The following is a 17,678-nucleotide window of genomic DNA, read 5'->3' as shown; positions in this document are numbered from 1 at the left end:
CTTTTCAGTCATTACAACAACATCTCTCCAGCGTGCAGTGGTTACTGCATTTTTTAACTTAACCAAATGCAGATGTGACCGTGCAGGAAGAATCTCAAAGTCCAGCTCTGCTTCCACCCCCTTTTCCCATTGGCTGGTGGAACAGGCAGATTTGTTAGTGGAGGGGAGCATTCTCCACCCAGCTGTAGTTTAGGTGCCATGAGTTTCCTCCTTTTACCATCTTTGCTCAGAGACACTGGCGGGATGGCCTCGGCACATGACAGAGCCGTACTCCAAGCCATATTCAACCCCACCTCCCCCTTTGGAGACGTTCCCGGCCTCAACCAAGAGGAGGAATTAATTGATGATGGTGAGCATGCAGCTCCTGGCTTGACGTGTCTACACGTATCATGTCAGAGCATATTGAGTTTATTTGAACACCTTTCCTTCCTGAGGTGAGGGGAGCTAGAGAGAGAGAGAGAGAGAGCGAGAGAGAGAGAGAGAGCGAGCAAGAGCATGACATTGTAATCCAAACTGAGTTCTGGGTGACATCTCTGTGTTTTTTCTTGCCACGGTACCTGTCAATTGAGTTTGAGTGCTTTTTCAACCTGTTTATCTCCTCCTGCCAGACAGTGGCTTTGACACGGAGTTCCTGAAGCAAGTGAGGGAGCTGGAGATGCAGGGTGTCTCAACAGCCGAGGCGGGGGATTTGCAAGGCGCTCTTCAGCTGTTCAGCCAGGCAATCCAGATCCTGCCTGAGCGAGCCTCGGCCTATAACAACCGGGCACAGGCCCTGCGGCTGCAGGGCGACACAGCAGGTACATACAACAGATTCAATAAGAACCCTTTCCGGAGGATGCCAATATATCAAGCTGCAGAGTGTAAGAGCAGCATGACACTGAATCAAAGCTTTGTCTGTCTGATGCACCGTATAAACTCTCGGTTGATCGTGGGTTTAGCTCTTTTACTGTTGTCTACAATGCAGCCATATTTGCTCTCATGCAGGGATTTGTAGGAATTACATCTGGAATATCTCGAAGCAAATGAATTGAATTACTCCTTTGAATCTTATTTGCGCCACTGCATAAACTAAAGCACATTTTTATATCTAATCGCTCTCTTCATGAATCATAGTCATCAGATTGTGCAGTCGCTTTGTAGATTTTTGAACTCAATCAAACCAGGATCAAGTCATTACAGCCTCCTTTGTGCTGTCTGCTTTTTAAACTGAGGTTCGTCTTTATAGGCCTTTTTATTTGATTTCACACGTTCTTACTCTCCTGGATTTATACATATGCTAACAGTACAGAGGAAACATTGAAAATCTACAGACTTCTGTTTATTCCTACACCAAAACAAATACCTGAATACACATACCTGGATTTCTCTTAGGAATATTGATATACTTTGTACAGAGGAAATGGATATAAGACAGATCTAAAATCATAAACAGCCCCATCTCCATTCACCTTGATGAACAAAACCAATTTCCAAAATGTATTCAATTATGGGTTCATTCATTATTAGAAGAGAAACTTTATTTTAATTACACTTGAACTGGGTTTCACTTGTGAATGGTTTGTAGTTTGAGTAAGAAATCTTAAAGGGGACATATCATGCTAAATCCACTTTTGTAGCCCTTAAATGCATTTTGTTGTATATTTAGAGTGTTTAGAAGTACAGAAAAGTTCAAAGTAGTCTCTTCAGGTGCTCCGTTGATATCTTTATATTCTGTTTTGGTCATATTTTGCGATCGGTTTCGATTTTTCTATTCTCTATTACGTTTTTTGAACAATGACGTCACAGTATTCTCAGCGGAACTGCCAAATTAGGACATCGACATTTCGAGCAATCCGCCATTTTTGTTTCTCGCTGCGATTTTGTAGTCCAACCGAAGTTACGAGAGGATAAGTCAAAATGTTCGGTTGTTGGATGTAGTAACCCACAAGCTTCGTTACACCGTCTCCCAGCATCAGAACCTTTTCGAAGTGCCTGGTTGAGTTTTATTTTTCACAGAAATGTACCCACATCTGTGGGTAAGGTCATTTTTGTGTGCGCGAAGCACTTTAAGGACGACTGCTTCAGCAACCTCCGCCAGTATAAAGAAGGATTTGCCGAAAGACTTGGTCTGATTGAGCGGTCAGTTCCTTCTATCTATGGAGACGACGAACAGAGCACTTCGGTAAGCTGTATATAACGCTAAAAAGTGTGATGATAAGACGTCCCTGTCATTGTTTTGTTCGCATTAGCAGTTGCACCGTCTTCATATGTTAGCGCTGTGTGCTCGTTTTAGATTATAATGTAACTTCTGTGTTAAATAGTCGTTGTAATACAGGCAGTATTGTAGTAGTGGGCATGGATGGAGAAGTTAGTGTAAATATAGTAACACACCATTGCGTTACATCCATATGAAGACGTTGTTCTTCAGGTGCATCATCGTCATTTTCATCTCGCTCCGCCGGGTCCGACTCTGGCTCCAACATGTATGGCTGGATGGACAAATCTTCCGTTGTTGACATTTTGTAAATAATGTGTGAATATAAAGTTTCTGCGCCGCTAGATAATTGTATCTGTTCTATCAAACTACAAAGATGGCCGAACAGGGTGGCGTTGAACCGAGTATCACCTCTGCAACCTGGAGAGGAGGCGGGGTATGAAGTGTCTCATTTGCATTTGAAGAGACCGCCCCAAAACGAGTTGCTCTCGGAAGCGCATCAGAAAAGGGGTTGAAAAGGGGCCTGTGGAGCTATAATAATAAGGAATTCAGACCCAAGCATTGCAGTTCCGCGTTGTATAGACCACAACTGTATGATTTATATGTAAAAATGAAGGATTTAAAAGCATGATATGTCTCCTTTAAGTAAATCTATATGTTAGTCAGAGTAACATCCTGACACATTCATATTGGAGTAGTGCTTGGTCACAATTGGGCCTCTAAAAGTTAGGATGACATTTTTGTAGCCCTCAAAATGATGAAAGTTGTTCACTCTGGCTGTATGGAATGGACATCATCAGTTAACATGTTAGACAGTGGTATACTGTACACAGTCTCTATATGATTATTGTAGTTTGGAATGGAGCAATCTTGTTTCCTAAACATAGACAAATCAGTACACCTGAAATATGCAGAAGTGTAGAAAGAAATGGGCTTAAACTGGAACATGGATGTTCATCAAGAAACAAAATCACACTGTAATACTCAAGTCACCTGACAAACATATTGAACAATATATCAAAATATTGTGATCAGTTCATAACAAATCATAGGTTCTTGAAAAAAAATTAAAATACCATTGGAAATCAACGATGGGTCATTGCTTTCAGGATTGACCTTTATTGTGAGGAACCTGGGTTTGAGTCCCGGTTGCAGCATTAAGGATATGGGATATACAAATCAGTTTGGGATGTTGGGCTTTCAGTTTAAATTTCAAGATGAACCGAAAATGCACTACAACCTGTACAGGTGAGCTTTTCTACAGTGACAAGCCCATACCACCTGAAGAACATCATTATTTCAGCCCCTGCATGAACAATACAAACCTAACTTCATCTTCATGGATGAGAAAGCTCCAGCTCATGGAGGTGGCATCATCAGTGAACAGCTGCTGGAGACTGGGGAGCCTCCTGTGGCATGACCTGTACTTTCTCCAGACCTGAATCCCTCAGAAAACCTCTGGGATCAGCCGAGTCTCCATGTAGAGGCTCGTAACTCTCAATGACCTGCGGGCCGTCATTCAGAAGAGTTTGATGCCTCAGCAGACAACTGAGACCCTGACAACAGTGGTTGTTGGCTTTTGTTTCAATAAATTGTGAGATGCAGAAATCGCCATTGCATGCATCCCAAACATTTATAAGTAGTTTTTTTAAGTAGTATATATCTAAGTCCAAGATGAAATTTGCTTTTCTAACCAGGATAATACACTGATTAATCATTTGGTGATTACCAACTAATATATTTTCATGCATTCTACTACAACCTTAGCTCTAGATTAATATGAAACAAATCCAGGTGCTGAATGAAGATTCCAGTGGACTGAAGTGAGTGTGATATAAACTGAAAGTGAGGTTTCCCTCTGCCCTCAGGAGCCCTGGTGGATCTGGACCGAGCCGTCTCTCTGAGTGGCAGCACTGGACGAACTGCCTGCCAGGCGCTGGTGCAAAGAGGCCTTTTGCGTCGATTACAGTGCCAGAATGATGCGGCCCGGGCGGATTTTGAGAGAGCGGCTGCTCTCGGAAATGAGTTTGCTCGACAGCAGGTTGTGGCTCTTAATCCCTACGCTGCCCTGTGCAACAAAATGTTATCAGAAGTGATCAACAAGCTGCGCAACCCTGACGTTTCTGAGATGCAGTAGTTTAAATGGACAATTTGTGTGCAAGCTCTCTGTTCTTAACCTCAATAAAACCCTTGTTATCTTTTGACCTCGTTCTATTTTCATTGTTTTACTGGTGTTTAAGGGGGGAAAAAAATCAAGTATCCAACTGCAAATCGGTTTTATTACGGAACACACAATCACAGTTCTCTGATGTTCTGCAATAATTTTCATCTACTTAAAACAGTGTTGTCATCACAACATGCACTGTTGCACACTGATATCCTGATGTCGTGTGACGCAGTGGTTCGACCCCCAGATCTTTTAAGTATTCAAGTTTCAAGCATGCTTCCTGAGGTACTTCAGTTTTCATCCAGTAGATGTCAGTCTTATCATATTAAAAGCAGCTGGAAGCTTCACTTCACGCTGCCTTTACTCATATTAAAAGATTTTCTCCTTTAAAAACAGAATGAGTCAAAGCAAACAACAGAGGTAACATCACAGAAACATCACAGATGACTTCATCACCATATCATAAAATGTGGGGATTGTGGGGGATTCAGCAAGTTTTTGTATATCTTAACAGAGAAATAGGTCACTTTTGCCTACATATGAGAAATATGGCTTGAGGGTGTGTTACAAGAAAATGCAGGATGAGTAAACCACATTGAAGTGTTTGTTTATGCCATCGGAGATGTTGCACATGTACAGCGTCTGTCAGCGGGGCTTCAGCACACAGCCTCTCTTGACTTTCCTTCTCTCTTTATGCGGCGGCTTTATCTATTTTTCGGTTCTGTGGGTGCCGACACATCACGTCTGAGTGACTCTGAACAAGGCCCTTGCTCGTGCAGCCAGTCCGCCCTCCGTGCTCCAGGACACAAGCATCATCTTGTGTGCTTCGGCCCTTTGTGTTTGGCTCTGACCTCTCCCAGGCAGGCCAAAGCCACAGGATCTGTGCGCTCCTCTCTCTGGTAGAAAGAACAGGTTTTCAGGTGTTCTGACATGGAAGGAGCATCGACAAAGCTCCATCTGTTCACAGAGGAAAACAGAGAGCTGAATTTCCAGACCTGTAAAACACACAGAGGCAAAGCAGAAGGAGGTGTAGGAGGCTGCTGTCAGAACATCTATCAAGTGAACCGCAGCACAGCTACACAGTCATGGGGAAGCATTTATTTTTAATATCCGTGGAATCTAGATCGCAGAGTACTTTTATCACATGTCAGGGGCTGATGGTATTTCTGTCTCCATCCATTACAAATTTATACAAATTATGAGGTTAACCGGGGGAGCAAATACCCAGCTGTTGCCTTCGCAGTCTTATCAGCATCCCGTGTTCCCATGAATGATCACATATCGGACTCGTTATGGTAGCACTATGTTTACTGGCTGCAAAGCCGCTGCAGGCCGTTCCACATCGCTGATATCACTGGCACTCTTTTCATATTTGTCTCATGATCACTGCAGAGAGGATGCCGTGCATGTAAAAATACTCTGAGAGACTTTTATAAGATCATTAGTTCCAGAGGAGAGGTATTCAGCTCGTATGATCGATTGTTTTGTAGGAGAAACTATAACAGAAAAGAAGATGATGCTTATCTACTCAAGTCTTTTTTCCACATATCAGCTCCCTGAAACTGTGAATGATTAAAAAAAGAAATACATTATCCTTTTATAAAAGATAATTTCATGATATTTAGTGGTTGGAAATACTTTCAAAATGTGACCAGTTGGATGCATTTGGCATGTGTTGACCAAGGTAGAAAAAATAAGAACATGAATACAGTTACTAGTTACTTAAAAAGTATAAAACTAGCATTATTCTGGCAAGCAATATTTAACTTGTCATTGTCTCTCTGAGTTCCCAGCTGTATTATTGTTATGTTGCTGTTGCACATTAGCTGAGCTTCAAGACTGTGTGTCAGTCTATTCATTGATTTACTTTTTAAGTTCAGCTGGCTTTGGTTAAAGAAAGATAACCTATGATCTGGATATTCGCAATTCATAAAAGAGTAGGATTGATTATCTAATTACAAGAAGAAGCACCGGAAAACAAGTTGAATGAAAACATGCATACAACAGCAAAATAGGCCATAAAAAAGTAAGCCTTAAGGCAAAACTGCATCATGTGTACTGTGACGTAAATTGATGTTAATGTTACTTAAAGTCATCTTTCTGTGTAATTTCAGACTTTTGAAGACACCTTGTTCAGATAAACAGAACTGGAATGAGAAAGTAACTGTTAAGAAACAACAAAAGCAAAACATTGATGAGCTACATGAAACTTCAGTAATAGCATTTTTAATCTCATGAAAGTTTCTAAGTCTTTAATAGCACTACTGCACTGCCAGCTTTTATAGCACATTATTCCGAGCACCAGTGATCAGCTAAGAGGTCTGAGGTCCAGCTTTGTCATCGAACGTCATTTTTCCAGCTGATGTATATTTTTTTGAACTTTCAAACTTTGTTGTGAACTTTCAAATATGACAAAATCCTAAAAAGGAAAGTGACCTCGAATGCACTATGCCCGTATTACCAACCTAAAAGGGGAAACATCTCATCCGCACACAGAAGAATATTTTTGTTTTGATGAGCAGTGACCTTTTCATTTTGGGAAACAGGTGGACCTGGAAAAATGTCACCCATGGTTCAATAGAGCAGCCAGATGTCGAAGTCAAAACAAAATCTGAATCTGATGTGGCCCATGGCTGGAAATCACTGCTTGATTTGTTTGCTGTCTGATTTGTTTTCAGACTGTAGAACAAACAGGTTGCACATTGCAACACTAAAGGCAGCCACCAGATTATTTATTGCATGGACACTGATGTCAGGGAAGAAATTGCACCTCTATTTCCTCATGTTGTCTGAGCCCAGCGGGCAGCTGATTTTTGATAAGCACACAGTGGTGGAAAAAAAAAAAAAGCAGTAAATTTCCAACAGAAGCTTCAATAGGAACCCATTAATGGTTGCCAACATGGCTGTGATTCAGTTTGTCATATTGTTAGAGAGGGATGCTGGGAATCTGCTCACTGTTTACAATGTGGCAGCTGCCAGGCTGGGGGGATGACTGAGACTTTCCAGTGACAGCTAACAGAATGGTGTCAGGTACTGAAGGGGAACTGATATACAAGTTTGGCCTTGTGCACAGGGTGCAATTTTGAGATAGACAGAAAAACTGGAGCTGAAAAGATATAATTATATGAAAAACACACAGTAAATAAAATGATGACCGGCATTCTGGGAATAAAAGCCATGAAATAACATCAGAAGTGAGCAGCTGGGGGGCTCTGTATTAGTAGTAATTGGATAAGGGATGTCATTTCAGCTGCTTTCAAAATAGGAATCAGATGTAATAACTGCTTTACCATATTAAGTTTAAGTTGAAAATGATGATTTATTTAACCAGGATTATACATATCCATATATTCCTTATGTATTTCATTTGAATTGATTTATTGGTTGCTTTGGTGACATTACCAGTTCTCTATGCTGATCTTCTTCCCATTTAACTATTCTCACTAGGAGCATGAGTGCTTGAGGGTTTGGAAGCCTTGCTCAAGGGCCCCACAGATTCATTTTCTGCCACCTTTAGTTTCCTGAAGGTCCCAGGATTTGAACCAGTAGTATTCCAGTGAGGCTTCTTTCTCTATCCACCAGCCAATCATTGCTACCATAAATAGCCTTGATTCACATACCCTGTGGAAGAAGTGCTCGGTCACAATTTGACCCACCGAGAGTGAGGATATATTTTTGTGACCTTGACAATAAATGATTGACCTGGAGTGATAAAAATAGCAGCCTGGAGAATCGTATGAAACTCTCAAGGATACTTGCTTTCTTGGAAGCTATCCAGGAACTTCTCCCATCTGAGTGTGTTTTCTTCTCCCATTTGATCGAGACCATCCCTCTTTCCTGCAACAACGTGGCACACACCTCTCTCATCGGATGGGAGACCTGAGACAGCTGAGACAGTGTAAGACTGTCGAGGTAACCGGCAATGTGTTGGAGGATCTCCAGGGGCAGCCTGCTCAGGGCGTCCGTTTTAAGCCCACCATCCTTCAGAGAGCTCAAGCTTTTCCCTTCTTCGCAGGGCGGGCTAGTGGCTTGGGGTCGGAGTGTTAAACTGTTGACATTATTGCAGTATTTGATTGCAGCTTGATGACCTGCGGGGCTCAACCTCAACAGGGTGAAAGTACAGCCGAGATATGCCAAAGGGCAGCGCTGCTGGAACCAGCCGTTCAGAGAGGCCTGGATGTCACAGTGCACATTCCTGAAATGAGAGCGGTATTCGTCACGGCGGAAGAAGCGGCCACACATGTAGCTGAAGGCCGAGCTTGTTTTGTTGTGTCTTCTGGTGACAGATTCTGCTCCTACGTGCATGTGGAGACCCTGTGACCTGCCCGCCATGACATCAGCCAGGGAAGCATCAGCTCTGAAGGGAGCAGAGGGGAAGCTATATGTTTGTGTTCCTATATCTACATAAAAGCCGTCTGTTGAGGTGCTCTCCGAGATTAAATGTCCCTTCAGCTCCTTTTCCAGACAGCAGAGAAGAGTCGTGCTAATCTCCTCGCACTTCGGAAGGTCCTCAAGTGACACGCCCAGATCTGCAGTGTCAAGGCTTCGGTGTGTGATTGTGGTTTTGCGTGCCGGGTCCTTCAGGTGGCTGCGCTTTGCTCGATAGCTTTTAGGAACATTAAAAGTGCGAATGGTTTTGACTTCGATCGGCTCCAGATTCCCATAAACAAAGTCCTTATCTCTTGGTGTGCAGGCAGCCAGTTGGCCAAAGTTAATCAGCATGACCCCATTGTGGGCTAGATACATATTATACTCTGCAATGTTGACTTCTTTGCCCAACCTTTCTAAGACTCCGTCTTGCCACGGGGCGAGGCCGGTTGCTCCTGACGCAGAGCTGTCTAATCCCTGATTTGAAGTTCTTCTAGCAAGACTGTTTGATGGTTCTTCTTCCATTTCTGTTTCCTTCTCCTCTTTATTCAGATTCTCGGCCATTTGCTTGCATCCCTCCTTTTCTTTATTGAATATTTTCTCCCATGAGCTATACTTTTGAATACTTGTCACATCCTTGCTCCTTGCCAAAGCATCTCTCTCCTCTTGACTGAGCTCTATTTCTTCATTTACTGTTGTCTCACTATAATCAAGTGAACAGGATGCCTCTTCAGCAGGATAGGTCACAACAGAAGAGATATCCTGCAGTTTAGTATCATCTGACATCAACTCGGGGAAAAGGTTTTTCATTTTGATGGACCGAAACAGCAGCTCTTGGTCCCTGAGAGCAAAAGCAACATCCAGGTCCGCCTCTGCGTTTTCAGAGATGCTCTTGTAAAATGTCAGCTCCGTTTCTGAAACGGGGAAGCGGTTCCACTCCTGAGAGCAGCAGACCACGCTGGCAGGACAGATCTCCAAGTGTCTGGCCAGCATGTGGCGGAGCATGGTGAGGGGACAGCCGCTCTCTGCATTCAGGCAGGGGACCATCTCATTGGGACAGAGGAGCTGGTGCTCTTCTTGTTTGCACAAGTGGAACGACGCTCCGCAGCTTTTGCAACACTTGACAAGCATGCATGAGACGGAAACCTGCACCGGCACCTGGCAGTGGAGGCTGTAACACTTGTCACAGTGCCTGTGATGGCCCACGAATCTCTGTGTGCTCTTCACCTTCAGAGAAAAACAACACAACATGGAAGAAGGCAATATTTACACTTTACTATGGCTTAGGAGCTCAACATTGTTGTCAAAATATAAATACACTCACCATTGTGTGCCGTGATCACATAAATATTGCAATCTGTGAGGGAATTCAAGCCACAGATTCTGTTGGAAGCAGGATAGAAATGTTTAAATCTGCTTGTTAAGATACGCGTATGCACTAAATACATGCAGGTAATGTAAACTATTCTGACTTACAGGATCTATTGAAATGTGAATTGCCTTAAGTTGAAAAAGCCATTTTGTTAATGAAAATCAAAAATTTTTGTAAAATAGATCAATAGCAGGAATAGGATCAGTGAAAAATTTCTCACCCTTTTGTTTCTCAGTCGCTTTGTCTGCTCTTGCACCTCTGAATAACCTCTGTACTGTGTCTGGACATTATAAATAGCCTCAACAAAGAGGGGTAGACAGGCCAGTGGGACGGGGCACGATTGTCACACAGCCATTAAAAACCAAGGTCAAGTTACACTGCTTCACTCTGAGAGGGTGGCGATAATAGCCTGTAATCCTGGTTCTCAACAGTGTAACTACTGTATGTGCAAAAAAAAACAACCAAAAAAACCATACACACTTGAAGTGTCCACACTCTGTATTCTAGTCATTATCATTTGTTTATTTGTTTAGATTTTAGCAGCATTTCACAATATTTAAAGATTTGGAGTTGAATCTCTACTTACTTTTGTTGTGATTTTACAGATTTGCAGTGAAAACAACTGTTTATTAGTAAATGTAGGATATAGAATGCAGAAATTGCAGTTTGAAAGGGTATTCATAATGTCCACTTTTCAGTTTGCTGAAGGTGCATACAGTGTGCTATGACACAGCTCTTTCACTAGATGTCACTCACACACTTTAAACAATAACAGCAAATCCTGAGCTCCTGAAAAATCCTGTTATTTTAGGGTTTATTTGTTACTATCAGCTCCAGTTTACCGAAACTCTTTAAAACCACAATGTAGGCTCAATTGAAGCTTTAAAGTAGTTGTTTTTCAATAATAGAAACTGTCCTCGAGGCTATTTGAACTGAAGTTACAGAAGTGATGTTGTAATGATGTTGTAATCTCTTCTTAGCAGCTATAATTGTTTAACTTCCAGATAAATATTTGAAGCAACTAAATTTTGATAAAATAGCTTCTTACTTCTGAATAATAATAAGCAATTCGGGATTGTGGTTTGATATATATTTGTTGGTCAAATCTGACTAGTACTGATTGCTAATTTTTTTAATACATTTCTTAGATCATTTAATACAAAAATACACCAAAAAAACACCCCATCAAACTCTAATAATGAGCCCTCAGAGTCATGAAACTAAACTTAAAAAAAAAGAATCCAGAGCTTGCATGTTGTTCTAATAATGTCACAGACTAATATAACATTTGGAGATAATACTCTTGCATTTCTACTCAAGTCACTTTCATCTCCAAAACTGAAATTGAATGTTACTTTAAGTTGACAGTGTAACCCTTTGGAGGACACTCCTCTGGTATTGTTGAAAGAAATATCAAAGCTCTTGCAGCTTTTGTTCAGAGTCAGCATAAGGAAACTGGATTGCAGCAGTGTGGTGGTCAGCACTCCCTCATAACGGGAAGTTTTACCGGTCAGAGTTGAGCTGGTCTGGAGGGTCTGTGTGCATGTTCTCTGCATGTGTGGGTTTTCTCTGGGTACCCAGCCTCCCTACAAAAGTCCAAAACCATGCGTTTCATGTTATTTGGTGACTGTAAACTGCTTATAGTTGGCTCAGATTGGCCCTGTGACCCAATGGGTGGGGTGTCAAACACATTTTAACTCAGGGGCCACATTCAACCCAATCCCATCTTGGGTGGAACAGACTGGTAAAATAGTGCCACAACAACGAGTATATGTGATTAAAAAATTGTACATTTTCAGAAAACCAGACCATCACCACAGAAAATGGCTACAATCTCAACAAAAGGCCAATTTTGATGAAACCTTCTGGTGAGGAATACTGTGTAATATAGTCTCCTATAACTGTTGCATCACGCATGTTTTTACAAACTCACTCTGACAACATGGCTTTGAGGCTAATGCTAATTTGCTAGCTTTCGTGGCAGCATCACATATATCTCAGCACGGGTCCCAATGTTTTGTTTGTCCGATGCTCTTTAGAAATTTATTTTTAAATATTTTCTATGAAATTGTAACAATATGCATTTTGATTTGGTTGGATTATAGCCTTGTGCAGGCCGATTATGGCTCACAGGCCTTATATTTGATACCCTGGTATAAATGATAAATGGATCAACACATTCCCTTTGGTGTATATGCAATACATATGCCACATGAGCAAAATGTTACATAATTATTATCTTTAAAACGCCTCTAAATTATTTATTCCTTAGCTGTGTTATGTGGGAGAAAGTCATATTTGAAAAAAAAAAATATAGCTAAAAAAAATATCTATCATGAAATAATGCTATTCAACGTATTATCTTTCTATTATTTGATGAAAACAGCTGTTAGTCTTCATGTGCTGGCACACTGTATTTATTAGAGATAAAACAGGTGCTGCTCTGAGTTTAACTGCTTATTTTAACTCTGCTGCTTTGTACAGTGTTGCTGTGGTTGGCTTATAGTGAATGTTCAGTGTGGTCATAATAGTGATACTTGGAGAGTGACAGTTAAGGTGTGACAATTTTGAAATATCTTTACATTTTTAACTGCAATGTGACATGAAAAAAAAAAACTACAACTTTATTAAAACAAGTGGGTGGTGAAGCATTTTGATGTGTATGCATAAACCAAGGCTGTCATGCATCATAATACAATTTGAAATTCAACAAATCTTGGCACAACCAACTAAAGTATTATGTAATGATCCTAATTTCCCATCATTGGTTTGGTAAACCAAAGTAAATACCTACCAAATATGGTCTCTTGCCTGATAAAGGTTAAAGATTTGAATATTGTTTCGCCTCCACCTGCCATGATGGAGAAGTGATGAGCTATCAGGATTCCTGTGTGTCTTTTTCAAGGAGTTAGCAAAGGAGAAAATTACCTTCATCAGGCAATGTTTGGTTCAATATTGAATCTCATGCATTCTTATCACCTTGTTTTCTCTCGTGGAGTCGACCCAAATAGATGTCTCTTTTCATTAAATCACCACTCGGCAGTACAGTAGAAAACCTGCTGATGCTCCACAACAAATACTTTAGGAGAAGGTACCTATTGTGCTATAATATCAGCCCTTTCAGAGATGCAGTGATTTGCAAACAATCTAGCAACAGTCAAGCTTTGACTAATCACGGCCATTAAAAATGAATCTGGCTGAACTATCACCCACTTTACTCCCCCACAGCACCCTGCAAACTCACCCCGACACCTATTTCGCACAACATGTAGAATGTGCTGGATCCACAATCAGCATCTGGAAGTTGTTGGTTTTTTTTTCTTCTCCACCTGGCACAGATTACAATGAACAGCTTATCAGAGGCAGCTGCTTTGCTCTCTATAGGCTCTGCAATCAGCATATATTACATCGAGCAGCAGACAGAAAAGAGAGGCTTGGTGGATGGAAAAAGAAATAGCCATTTGAGTGTCTTGTTGCCGCACAACATGTCATTGAGGTTAGATTGGTAAAATAACATTTTTAAAGGCTTTAAAAACAGGTATACATAATGGAGTAGTCCCGCTCAACTTGAAAGCTTTCAACTGGAAGCTGCATCCAGCTGTTCTGTTTTGACTTTCTGCCTTTAGTTATATCACTTAAAGATTGAACTTCTTCTTGGTATCAGGAGCCAGAAGACTAAACACACCGGGAGTACAACAAATGTCTTCAGCCACATAAAAATTTGACTTTTAAAGACTACTTGACATTGTGGCACATATGCTTAATTGCTTTCTAGCAGAGTTCGACGGAAAAATCAACACAGTTCCCATATCAGTTCATTAAATACTATATGCCTGCAGCCAGCAGCTGGTTACCTTTACATACAGATTGGAAATGGGGAAACAGCGAGACAGGCTCAGTCCATAGATAACAAAATCATCCTACCAGCACTTCCAAAGCTTGGTAATTATGTCAGTCCAGTTTGGTCATATTGCAAAAACCCAAAAGTAGAAATAACCCAACAATTTCATGACCAGTTATGTTGTTTGCATATTTCACAGATTCGATTGCTTTGTAATCACTGGTTTGTTTATATATTTCTGCAGATTATACAACTGAATTATATTTGATTGGATGTAAAAGGATCAATACTAAATTGTATCGCGATAAGGTTTGGGGTTTCAACCACACTGTTATAGTCCAAACAAACCACACAAGTTAAAAAAAACAAAACAAAAAAAAACACAGGGAAAGGCCGTCTTGAGCCAGTGTTTGTTTATTCTGGGCTACTGCCAAAACATTGCAGATAAGAAGGGTTCGTCCTGGCTGAGCAGCGTTGGGGAGCAACAACCACACTGCAGGTGAAATTCAGAGATACGGATGTTGATAACTTGTTCAGCACTAAATTTGGTTAAAATGGGCAATTGAATTGGGCTTATTTGTACCCCTGTGAGCATTTTGCAACAAACAGAAGGTCGACACTCCATGACAGACAATCAGACAAACTCATGTTCACCATTTGGCCTTCAATGCATGTTGTTTGAAATGTGGCAGGAAACTGAAGGAAACTGAGGGAGAACATGCAACATTCACGCAAAAACACCCAGCCCCCACCTGAAGCCAAAATCCTTCTTGTGAGACAAGAGTGAACTAACCACTGAACAATTCCATGAGCTTCTTCAAAAAAAACCTGAGTCAAGTGCAAAGGAAAGTGATCGTGTTGAACCAATTCAAACACAACTCATTTTTGGGGTCCATTTGCATGACGACGATGCTGAGAGCCTCTGGAAACGCTACTCGATAAGAATGCTTCGACTTCGTCCCCTGTAAACGGGCGAAATTGCAACTTTTCTGAAAGTCATGTAGAGCGAATGCGAACCTTCAGTGAATAGTTCTTCTGCACATGTGCAAGTAGATGGACAATTACAACATTGTTTGCTTCCAGAGTGTCATGACTCCCAATCCCAAAAAATAGCAGGGTTAGTTTTCAACTTGGATCCAGTTTGGACCAAATGCATGTTTGCTGCCATTTTATTTTGATCAGATGTGAATCTGTAGGGAGTTCAGCAGGTTTGTTGACTTTGTTGTTTTAAGTAATATTTTTTTCCGATTTTCATGCTTCTGCTTCTTATAGATATAAGATATAGTTATATACTTCTTATTACCTGTTCCACCATATATGTGGAAACAATGGAGTGAACTACAGTAGGGCTCCGTTTCACTGGCCATGTATGGGAAGGAGTTCTGTTTTTTAAAATTTTTTGTAATATGAAAATTGTGAAGGAAGGTGTTGGTGATTGCTCCTCTAATAACTTTTAGTAATAAAATGGCCACATAAATCAAAGAGATATTAAACTGTTTATTCCCTCTGTTGTGCGGGAAGCAGGACAGAAACTTCTAAACATGGTGACTGCACAATGGTGAAGTAAAGTGCTTGTATTTGGCCTATGGGTAATTATTCTCATTATTCTCATGCTATAGGTTCTTTAGTGGTTAACGTGTCTGAATCTGGTGTCAGAGGTGGCTGATGCCCGCTACACACTGTGCGATTTTTGGTCATCCCAGACGACAAATAAGAATAGTGAAAGAATCATGGTGAGATGTTTGGTCTTGGCTCTAAATGGGTGGCCCTGTGCAGCATTGCCAGACAGGTTCAAAGGTGGCTATTGTCATACTCTTGTGACCAAAGATACCCTTCAATAAAATTCTGACAGTGCCAGATATTCGAGATATTGGTGACTGCTGCTGTGACTTATATCAACTAAAGAACCAATAGAAATGCAGTATGAAATGACGTATTGATCAGTGCCACACTGGTGCTAAACCACGAAAAATGCTTTCTAGCTACAATGAAAAAAAACAACTATCTGGGATGTAAACAAAAACGTTTGGTATTTCTCTCCAAACATATAAATGTCACAAGGGGGAAGGCTCAGTTTATGTTTCGCTAGTTTCTTTTTAGTGAATGGATGGAGTTCAAAAGACGTTTCATGCTTGTGCAATCACGTCGACTCACCTTTGTAGGCTGCGATTCAGCTTGTGATTTCATCGTGCAATGTGCACACAGCACACTTAATGTCATGCCCAAAGTTTATTAGATTCATGTCAAACAGTGTGACTCACTGTGAACTTAGAAGTGTTATGGCTTGCGGTGGGTGTAGGACCCAAAAGCTGACGAGGAGACGGACTGCAGTGAGTAGAACAGTATTTATTTGAAGAGGTGGATCCACAGGAGCGTTTTGAGGCCAAGCGGGGGTCAGGCAGCTGGAGTCGCGAACTGGAGATCCAAAACTGGGGGACACACACTGAGTCTGAACAGAGGAGGAAAAACACAACTTAGCAAAACAAGGTCCAAAAAGGCGCACAAAGGTTTCTTTCCCAAAAGCTGAGCCAGCCAACCATAATACCCCTTGGGTGAACGAACGATCTGGTGGCGAGAGTAGAGTGATCCAGAGACTTTATGGAGGTGGTGATGATGATGGCTCTCAGGTGTGCAGCTCAGCTCCAGTGCAGGGCATGTCGACTCCGCCCACCACACTGACACACAAAGGGGGGGGGGGGGGGCAATCACATTGCTTACCAAAGTAAAATTGGAGAGATATGCAAAAAAAATTGAAAATATACAGATTCTACTTGTTCAGTCAAGTGAAAGTAAGAAATGTCAGATTCTGAATCATACTCAGAATCATACTCAGAATCATACTCAAGCATAAAGATGACTATCAACAGTTTCAAGTGAAAAAGGAAAACTTTCATAGAATTTTGGGTGTCCGCTCACAACAGTAAGTGTTTAAATAAAGACATTTGCAAATCATCCCTGTACATGTGTGGGTTTGTAATACCCACTGTCTAAAGACATGCTTGCTAGAACTGATTTTAGTTCAGGGTCCACATAAAGCTCAATTTTGTCTGGAGTGGGCTGGACCAGTCAAATAGTACAATAATAAAGTTTAGAGTTTAACTTTTTAGTTTTTGTTGTAGCGCCGAGTATAGGTGATAAAAATGTCTATATCATTAGAAAACCAAACCATTATTATGAAAAATGACAACAATCTCAACATAAAGCAAATATTGTGGATATTTTCTGGTGCGAAATACGAGAGGCCACCAGTGCAGGATTCGTTATGATGGAATCATGGGCGAAACACGGTGAAATGTCCAAAAAAACATTGCATTTTCAAGCCTTTTGCATGCATCTTTTTAGCATTTGAGGCTAATGCTGGTTTGCTAATGAGTCTCGTTGTTGGGTTATGTCAGTTCTGCATAAAAAAAAACTAAAAAAATTATGGTTTTATTGTGATTTTTACAATTTGCATGGTCATTGTGTGTCCCTCTTGCCAGCCAGTTTTGGACCACAGGCCTTAAATTTGATATCCCTCCTCTATGATTTACATATAACCAGTTCACCTTAAAACCCCCCTGATCATCATCGGCGCTCTGCTAAGTTTGATAAAACAGCTATGATGTATCGAGGGATTCCTTCCAGTGGATCTCCTTAACTTGTGCACATTTGTCTTTAAATGTATAAACTTCAAAGATGGTGAATTAAAGTTTTTTTTTTTTTTTTTTAAACACAAGTCCAGCCTGGTGTTCACTCA

At 41.0% G+C, this 17,678-nt stretch overlaps 2 protein-coding genes across 3 annotated transcripts; one reads left to right on the top strand and one right to left on the bottom strand.

The window, feature by feature from the left end:
• Positions 1-234: 234 nt before the first annotated feature.
• On the top strand, positions 235-4,398 carry ttc36 (tetratricopeptide repeat domain 36). The gene is made up of 3 exons (XM_080458978.1): positions 235-349; positions 609-797; positions 4,063-4,398. The coding sequence occupies exons 1-3, from the start codon at positions 244-246 to the stop codon at positions 4,329-4,331; spliced, it is 564 nt and encodes a 187-aa protein (XP_080315104.1). The 5' UTR covers positions 235-243; the 3' UTR covers positions 4,332-4,398.
• A 56-nt stretch (positions 4,399-4,454) lies between these two features.
• LOC308107542 (F-box only protein 40) lies at positions 4,455-10,382 on the bottom strand. Of its 2 annotated transcripts, none has more exons than XM_080459922.1 (4): positions 10,322-10,382; positions 10,054-10,112; positions 8,121-9,956; positions 4,455-5,318 (listed from the first exon to the last, which is right to left on the bottom strand). In XM_080459922.1, the coding sequence occupies exons 2-4, from the start codon at positions 10,054-10,056 to the stop codon at positions 5,100-5,102; spliced, it is 2,058 nt and encodes a 685-aa protein (XP_080316048.1). In that variant the 5' UTR covers positions 10,057-10,112; positions 10,322-10,382; the 3' UTR covers positions 4,455-5,099. The 2 variants fall into 2 exon arrangements, with proteins under 2 accessions (XP_080316048.1, XP_080316049.1); XM_080459923.1 differs by having other exon boundaries at positions 4,461-5,356; positions 10,322-10,379.
• Between the last annotated feature and the right edge of the window lie 7,296 nt (positions 10,383-17,678).

This window comes from Lipophrys pholis (assembly GCF_963383615.2).
Source record: "Lipophrys pholis genome assembly, chromosome: 3".
NCBI classification, from domain to species: Eukaryota; Metazoa; Chordata; class Actinopteri; order Blenniiformes; family Blenniidae; genus Lipophrys; species Lipophrys pholis.
The sequence above is the reverse complement of the archived record's forward strand: the minus strand, read 5'-3'. Positions and strand labels throughout refer to the sequence as shown.

What these genes read in the sequence shown, in the direction of transcription:
- LOC308107542 (XM_080459922.1), bottom strand. An exon ending in CCTGGATAGCTTCCAAGAAA is followed by an intron (nt 5,319 to 8,120) that starts GCAAGTATCCTT and finishes CTCTGTGAACAG; the next exon opens with ATGGAGCTTTGTCGATGCTC.
- ttc36 (XM_080458978.1), top strand. Translation starts at nt 244, where the DNA reads ATGGCCTCGGCACATGACAGAGCCGTACTCCAAGCCATATTCAACCCC. An exon ending in GGAGGAATTAATTGATGATG is followed by an intron (nt 350 to 608) that starts GTGAGCATGCAG and finishes TCCTCCTGCCAG; the next exon opens with ACAGTGGCTTTGACACGGAG. An exon ending in GCTGCAGGGCGACACAGCAG is followed by an intron (nt 798 to 4,062) that starts GTACATACAACA and finishes CTCTGCCCTCAG; the next exon opens with GAGCCCTGGTGGATCTGGAC.